At 45.7% G+C, this 8,684-nt stretch overlaps 2 protein-coding genes across 2 annotated transcripts; one reads left to right on the forward strand and one right to left on the reverse strand.

The window, feature by feature from the left end:
- Nucleotides 1-614: 614 nt before the first annotated feature.
- Nucleotides 615-5,301, forward strand: sstr1a (somatostatin receptor 1a). Its single transcript, XM_073040018.1, has 2 exons — nucleotides 615-2,230; nucleotides 4,626-5,301. Exon 1 carries the CDS (start codon nucleotides 1,102-1,104, stop codon nucleotides 2,194-2,196), a length of 1,095 nt encoding a protein of 364 aa, XP_072896119.1. The 5' UTR covers nucleotides 615-1,101; the 3' UTR covers nucleotides 2,197-2,230; nucleotides 4,626-5,301.
- On the reverse strand, nucleotides 3,241-7,764 carry LOC140725054 (complement component C1q receptor-like). Its single transcript, XM_073040017.1, has 2 exons — nucleotides 5,295-7,764; nucleotides 3,241-3,363 (listed from the first exon to the last, which is right to left on the reverse strand). Exon 1 carries the CDS (start codon nucleotides 7,664-7,666, stop codon nucleotides 6,341-6,343), a length of 1,326 nt encoding a protein of 441 aa, XP_072896118.1. The 5' UTR covers nucleotides 7,667-7,764; the 3' UTR covers nucleotides 3,241-3,363; nucleotides 5,295-6,340.
- Nucleotides 7,765-8,684: the final 920 nt, after the last annotated feature.

An 8,684-nucleotide genomic window follows, 5' to 3' on the forward strand; every position in this document is an offset into this window, starting at 1 on the left:
ATTCTGATCAAAGTCTTGTGATTGTAACAACATTTTTATGAAAATTAAACACATTGCTAGATTAATGACACGGAAACGGGAAAGAGCGCACCCGGCGATCGATTACAGTTTGAACATTTGAGTCAGAAATTAAATTAGTCATGTTATCAACTGTTGTGCACCGTACTCACAAATACAGCTCTGCAAACAGTAGTCATGGGTGATTGCTGGTATTTGTTTTAAGAAATTGCCTCCTATGGAGGTGGTTGCTTCTGGTTTCACTTTCCCAGGGCTATTAAAGCATTGCGAATTTCATCGCTCACTTGTTCAGACAAGGCTTGCAAAGCGCAGAAATGATGGGGCTAAAATAAAATCATTGCGAACGGATCGAAGCACCTCGTATCCTGCTAAATATGGAATCCAGAGAAAAATAATCAGATATATTAATGACCGGCTTTGGTTCAGGTGACAGCCTCAATTTACACAGTTGGTCTGAAATAGGCTGCCATGCAATAAGTTATTCTGATTGTACAGTTCATCTTGTTTAATTGTGAGCCCGTAGATTTCCCACAGCACTGTCTTTCTCGCATCTAACTTTTACAGTGCACAGCCGAACGCCGGTCTATGTGCAATGCCCAGTTATCGCGCATTGTGTGACAAGCTGGACACGTGACTCGTAATTTGCACCAATACCTGAAGAAATCGGAGAGTTGGCTTTCGTGATTGATTGTTTGCATAAAGCTGCGATCCGCGTAGCTCATACAAAGTCAGCCGCGCACCCACCTTACGGGCATTGGATCCACCGCACGGTCTCAGGTCTCCGAAAGCGGCGGACAACCACGCCACCTCTAGCCGCAGTACAATAGTGAGAGTTGCCAGGCTGCCATCGCTGATGTTTGCCTGTTAATCATTGACCTGTTAAATATACAGCAGCTTGTCTGCCAGAGAGGATCGGGCATCGTCTCCAGACTTTTGCTGGAGCGTCCGACACCTGACAAGTCGGAATGGTCGGAACGAATAAAAGCAAGGAGTTCGAGGAGATGTCGTACGCATTGCAGGCGAGAAACGAGCAAGCGAGGATTTGAGAAGGAAAGCCTTTACGATAGTTTCTGAGGATACAGTATGTTGTCCAATGTCTCTGCCAACCCAGACGATGTCATGAACGGTGCCAATTTTACGCACAATGGGACTACAAGCGGCGCGTCTAGTCGCGCTATCTTCATCTCATTCATCTACTCCGTCGTCTGCTTTGTTGGATTGTGTGGGAATTCCTTGGTCATATACGTGATCCTAAAGTATGCCAAAATGAAGACGGCAACTAACATCTACATCTTGAACCTGGCCATCGCCGACGAGCTGCTCATGTTAAGCGTGCCATTCCTGGTAACATCCACCTTGCTGAACCACTGGCCCTTCGGCTCGTTGCTCTGCCGCCTGGTCCTCAGCGTGGATGCGGTCAACATGTTCACCAGCATCTACTGCCTCACTGTTCTCAGTGTGGACAGGTACATCGCGGTGGTGCACCCCATTAAAGCTGCCAGTTACAGAAGACCCACCATAGCTAAAATAGTCAACCTGGCCGTGTGGCTCCTGTCCATACTGGTGATCCTGCCCATCGTTATCTTTGCAGACACGGCCCCCAGCTCTGACGGCTCGATCATCTGCAATATGCAGATGCCAAAGCCTGACAGGCAGTGGCTTGAGGTATTCGTGGTCTACACATTTCTAATGGGGTTTCTCATCCCCGTTGTTGCCATCTGCCTATGCTATATTCTCATCATTGTCAAAATGAGAGTGGTTGCCCTTAAAGCCGGGTGGCAACAGCGCAAGAAGTCGGAGAGGAAGATCACCTTGATGGTGATGATGGTGGTGACTGTGTTTGTGATGTGCTGGATGCCATTTTACATAGTTCAGTTAGTGAAGATATTTCTGGGGCGACAGAATCTGACCGTCAGCCAGCTCGTGGTCGTCTTGGGTTACGCCAACAGCTGCGCCAACCCCATTCTTTACGGCTTTCTCTCGGACAACTTCAAGCGGTCGTTCCAGAGAATCTTGTGTCTCCGGTGGTTGGACAATGTGGTGGAGGAGCCCATAGATTACTATGCCACGGCCCTCAAAAGCAGGGCGTACAGCGTGGAGGAGTTCCAGCAAGATCAACTGGAATCGGAGAGCGTCTATCGCAATGGCACGTGTACCTCAAGGACAACCACCCTCTAAGGAATCGCCGGACAGCGAGGAGAACCCAACAAAGGTGCTGTCCTTTGGCTCGATAACTCGATTAGTGGGACAGATTTCTGCCTCTCTGTTCTGTTTTCTTGTCGCGTCCCCTGCTGTAATGCTTTAGGTTGTGAAGAAATATAACAGGTTTAATAAGGCCGCGATCTCTCGCCTGTTTGAACTGTTCAGTCGCTTTTATATGCAATACATAATATAAAATTTCTCTCTAATTCATCTTAAGCTTAATTCAGATAAGAATTGTCGCGTTTAAACTATGCTGGAAAATTTGTGTTGATGTTGGCAAGATTCGTTTAAACATGTTGCTATGTGCGGACTTCTTCAGAGTGTGTCAATGATGTAATATTTCAAAACTGATTAAATTAAAGTTCTGCCCCATTAATTTCTCACCACTTGCTACACGATGGCCAATGACTCCTTAAAACTAGACAGTGAGAGGTAGTTTGTAATATTTGTTCGACTGATGCTACAGGATTTCTGCCTTGTTTCATCAAAGGACTCTTACATTTCATCGCCCATAAAATTACGCTCTTTAGGCAATTAACTGTCTTTCTTTAATGGCGCTCTCCATAAAAAAAACTAATTGGCAAAATGACGTTTGGTGCGTAAGAACTCACTTGAACCTTAAAGCCAAATAATACGATTTTATTACTGTTCTGCACTTTATTCAAGTGGGAAGCCATTCTGGGAGCATAACTTTGGCCCATCCAGATTGTGAGCAGTTTCGCTTTGGGTCGCCCTTTAATACCCGCCCCACCCCCATCAGGTTGCGGCAGCGTTAAATACGCAAACACGAGGAAATCTGCAGATGCTGGAAATCCAAGCAACACACGCAAAATGTACAGGAAATGTACAAGAAGTACAGTCGACTGTGCTTCTTCCTGTAGATGCTGCCTGGCCTGCTGCGTTCCACCAGCATTTTGTGTGTGTGGCATTAAATACAGGGGTTTTTAAAAATTTAGTTAGGGAAATTAATTTGCTAAGGAAATTCAATTAAAGTTGATTGCAAGTAAATTAGACACGGACTCCGAAGTAAAGAGAGCTTTATTCACGATATCGTAGGGACTGGAACTCCAAATAATACAGAGAGCACTGCTCCTTTCATAGCTGTACAAATCGATTGCAAAAGCAAAGGTTGTTCGATTAACCCTGTGAATTACAAAATATAAGCTAGGTTCACACGCAGTTCTCTTGTGATAAGCGATACCCATAGCAACAGCCCATTTTTAAAAAAATCAGTCCTGTGTGCAACTTTGTATTAACAGTTTGTCTCGTTTCCTTACAAGGTAAGTATCTGCAAGCATTTATTCTAAGACTGGTTTTGCTAAAACATAAAGCCATATCTCCCACAAACTAAGCCGCAAACTGGTTTCCTAATTCGAAAACTAATATTAACCCTTTGTCTATCAAAATCTTTAACTCACACAATTTTCCTTCACATTTACAATAATAAGATCTAAAACGTCCGTGCTTTTCCATCAATACCTGATGATTCATCTTTGACCGAGTGAACAAACAGAAGGATATACATTCCTAACTACATAATTCTCACTACACTGAAGCCTCAAAAAGTCAGCAGACAACTAATTTATGGTTCGGACTGTGGATCATTTGACTGTGAATTGATAACTCCCCCCAATGCTGCTTTCTTACTGCAAACGCCACGTATGTCCCCCCCCCCCCACCCCCCCATTCCGTTTAGGAAGACTACTGCTGAACTAATAAATTGACAAACATCCTCCCTGAATGACTTAGCTCTGAGAAACTCTGGGCTTTGGCCGAATTCTTGCAACGTTCCTCTAGTTAGTAAGTATGAAAAGGCACAGTCAAATTCATGCTAAGATTTACCGGAGAGAATGCGTAATCTCTTTTCCCATCTCTGACACTTCCCCCCCCCCCCCCATCTCTGGACGTCATCACCAACCTTCTGAACTTCACAATTATCTTGACCGTACCTCTTCCCACCCTTCCACTTATAAAACTGATATTCCCTGCTCTCAGCTCCTCCGTCTTCGCCACATCTGTTCTCGTGCTGACGCTTTCCATTCCAGAACATCTGAGATGTCCTTTTTTCCCCCAAAAAAACACGGGGTTTCCTTTCCACCACCTTCGATACTGCCCGCATCTTTTCCACTTCTCGCCCATCTGCCCTCGCCCCATTCTGCCGCCGTCACAACAGGGATGGAGTTCCACTTGTCTTACGGCCGCACCAACTTCTGTGTCCAGCACAACACGCTGCGTAATATCCGCGATCTGCAACGGATGCTATCAGAAAGCACAACAACCCCCCCCCCCCCCACACACACACACACACACCCCCACCCCGCGCTTTTCAGAGAAATCGCGCTCTATGCGACTCCCTGTCCACTCTCCCCTCCCCACTTATACCTCTCCTGACACTTCTCTTTCAGGCGGAGCCAGTGCTATACCTGCCCCTGCACCCCCTCCCTCTGTCGGTATCCGGTGCTGCCGGTGCGGCCTCTTCCACAGCGGCGAGATCCGACGCAGACTGGGGGACGGATTGTGGAGCACCTTTGTTCCGCTAAAGACTGGACTTTACAGTGGCCACCCAACTCATTTCGACTTCCCATTCCCTCTGCTGCCATGATGAGGCCAAACTCAGGTCGGAGGAGCACACCAATTTAATGTAAAGTCCGTCTTGGTAGCTTGCAACCTCGCGTCATGAACATCGATTTCTCCCCGCCCTTTTTTCAATTTCCCATTCGGGTTACCCTCTCACTCTTACTCTTTTCCTCACCTGCCCATCACCTCCTTCCGATTCCCTTCCTCTCTCCCTTTTTTCAGAGGTCCACTATCCCCGTCTATTAGATCTCTTCTTCGGCCCTTTATCACGTTCACCTATCACCTCCCAGCTTCCTACTTCATTCCCCTCCCCCACCCACTTACTTTCCTCCCTTCACCTATCACCTGCTAGCTTCCCCCCCCCCTTCTTATTCTGCCTTCTGCTCTCTTGTTTTCCAGTCGTGATAAAGTGTCTGTCTGAAACATTATTTCCTGCCATCGACTCTGCCCGACCTGCTGCGTTTTCCCAGTATTTCCTGTGTGTTGCTCAGCATTACCAGCATCTGTAGAATCTCTCGTGTTAATATCCGTCATTCATTTTCTTGAGGAAACAAGGCAGTAAATCCTTCGGCATGGAACACACTAGTGATTCATATCCAAGCTGCAATCTCCTTGATGGTCACTGGCAGGGCCTCGCAGGAAAATCTTGTTTAAAGAATGTGTTCGCTTAAAAATCGATGCTGTGTGGGTTTTTATTTTGCCACAATGTGCTCTGCGAATGTTGGCCAATAGATTGGATCGATCCATTCTCTGACTAATATAAATAGTACGTTATGTTCCGCGGAGATCGTCGTTAACTTCTTTAACATTTAAATTCAAATACACATATCCATTTACTATAAACCCGCAATAAATTTGGGGTGCATCCTTTTCCTCTGGTGTGGAGTGTTCGTATTTTAACAGCATCCGTGCAGCCGCGTGTTTCCTGGAAACGAAATTTACTCATCAGATCAATGTCAACAGAACTACGTGGTTTGTGTTGCCTATTGAATTTCTCACGCCTGTTGGCATATTTGCACAGCTAGTAACTAAATGACCATGTTTTCTGTATGTCCCAGTCACTATAATGTTTATACAAATCTACTGGAAGCATCCAAGTCAGCCAGAGGATTACAGAGTAATTCACACAATTTCAGCTGGCGCACCGAACCATTCCGCTCGAGCAATGGACAGTCGTCGTTTTGGACTGAGACGTCAACTGTTTGTTTCTCTCTATGAGTGCCGCCTGATCTGGAGTTCCTCGCCGATTTGCGTGTGTTGCTACAGATCTCCAGCAACTGCTCTCTCTCTCTTGTATCTCCATTTGAAATACCTAGGCATATATATGATTCAACATACAATGGATAAGTAACACAGGCACCATTTCTGTCGTCCAGCCTTTTAGAACTGTCTAGTATTACTTGAGTTTCCTTTACAGGAAAGGTGCTGGCCACTTTGAATGACCATTGCACTTTAAAGAAAGATCTACCGCACATATAAGTGAATGTGGACACTGGACAAGTTATGGGTCACAGCGTTAGACAGAGCACCTCCGTGTGGTTCCTCACTGTGCTACCGAAACACTTATTTCGCCATTTTCCTTGGGCAAGTTAAATTCTTTTTCACTCGCTGGAGGTGTTTCCATGTAATGGTTTTCATTTGTAACATTTATGGTGGTATTCTCTGGGGCGTTTTCGTCTTCTCGGAGCGCAGAATCCGCATTTTTGATTTCCATTCGAAATGCCTGAAGTTGCTTTTTCTGAGCACCCTTGTTCTCCCGCTTCATGATAATTATAACCGTAACTGCAACCAGCAGCATCAGAGCTAGGACCCCAATAATAACCTGGTAGAGCAGGAAGGGCGCGTTTGAGCGGGCGTCGCTCTCTAAGCCTCTGACACCTGAACGAAAGGTGGTCGTAGAATTGTCAGCATGGCCGGGCAAAGTTATTGATGAAGTGGGCGCTGATACTGAGGTAGCAGGGGAAATGGTGTTGGCAACTGGGATCTCAACTTTCAGGAAAGTCCCGTACGACGCGTTGAAACTGTTTTCCAAGTCTGCCTCGGAAACGCATCTGTACAGATGAAGGTTCGCTGAGAAACCCTTGTCACAGAAACAGAAGTCCTCCTCGGCCGTCCGAAAACACCTATTTTGACAAAAGTCATTTTTTGTAATTTCCCCACAGCTGTTGCATAGAGATTCCAAGTTTCCCGAATATAACCATTTAATTTGCCCCCGCTGTAGCCCACATCTCACAACAGCTGACTTGCCATTGCTGCAAGTAATGAGTGCAACCGAATCTCTGGGTACACGAGGAAAGAACTGGCTGGGAGTGTGTAAAGGAAGTCTATAAGCGACCTTTCCCACATCTGCATTTATGCTTTCGCACAACTGATACTTACAGATGAAACCTTCGCAACTTTTGGCGTTACACGCTAAAGCATTCCACTTGAGTTGTACTTGTGTTGTGAAGTTTGCCACAAGTGCCACGCATCTGTCGTGAGTGCAGGTTTGCAGCGGTTCCTCAATCCAGGGGTTGTAGGTGGAACTGTCATTCCCACTGACCCATGTAAATCCTCGCAGCGGCTGTTCAGCGATATAACACTGTTTGACCTTCAGGTGAAGTCCAATCCACAGGTAATGGGGCTGAAGCGAGGCATTCGCATTTCTTTCTAAAAGCTGCCGAATGTTCTCTGCTTCGCGCTCACTCTCCATGGAGGTAAGAACTCCTTTGTTAGCTTCACACCTCTCCTTTGCCCGGGCAAAGGAACCTCCATCCCAGTGCAAACTGTAACACGTCCCACCGTTGCAAAACTTTTGTGTTTGGGAGAGAACACCAGACCTTTCCAAGTAGTTCTGGAGCCAAAGCAAAACGAAGAACGAACGAAGCATGTCAGCTCTCCCCGAAACTGTTTGCTTTCGCACAACTTTCTCAAATCCAAAGTAAAAAGAAAGCTAGCTTTGACTACACTTGATGCGGACTTCCCGCTGGTCGCAGATCTAACTGAAGCACGCCCCAGCTCCAAGGGGAAATCTGATAAACGTAGTTCAAATTGTGTATCCGGTGGCCTGACGACAGGAAATAGGAACTTTTGGTAGGCACACTTTAAAGGGACACTCAGCAAAACAAAACCTGCAGACATGGAGGCAATGTTTTGCTAGTCACTGGAAGCTAAATGGGCTGAACTGGACATAAGAGAAGATAGAATAGATTTTTCTTATATTAAAGAACCAAGGGAATCAATGCAGGATATCACAAATAGTTAAAATGGCCAGGGTTGTTAGCGGACAGAGTAAGGCAGATAATAAATGATCCGGCGTTCCTACAAATCCGTGCAAATATGAACTGATGGCAACTACACAACACTGTGTGAGAGAGGCCAGTCAAGTGGCATCTACTGAATCGATATAACTGACTGCTACAGGAAGGTGTATAGTTCCAGTCAAGTTTTTATTTCAGAAATTATAAATAGACGAATGAATCAATCAGATAAGCAACAATAATGGCAAGTCTGGATTGCTGATGTTCTTGAACCTTTTTTAGTATTCGACAGATTAAAGTGTGGATATGCTTAATAAGATAAAAGTCTATGGTATTACAGGAAAGTTACTAGCATTGATGGGAGCATTGGCTGATTGGCAGGAGGCAGAGTGGGAATAAAGGGAACCTTTTCTGATTGGCTGCCGGTGACGTGTGGTGTTCTGCAGGGGTCAATGTTTGGGACTGCTTTTTATTACTTTGTATGTCAATGATTTGGATGATGGAATTGCTGGCTTTGTGGCCAAGTTTGCAGATGCTATGAAGATAGGTGGAGGAGCAGGTAGTGTTGAGGAAGCTGTGAGGCTGTAGAAGGACTTGGGCAGATTAGGAGAATGAGCAAAGAAATGGCAGATGGAATACAGTGTTGGG

Source organism: Hemitrygon akajei, chromosome 3 (genome assembly GCF_048418815.1).
Source record: "Hemitrygon akajei chromosome 3, sHemAka1.3, whole genome shotgun sequence".
In the NCBI taxonomy this organism is placed as follows: Eukaryota; Metazoa; Chordata; class Chondrichthyes; order Myliobatiformes; family Dasyatidae; genus Hemitrygon; species Hemitrygon akajei.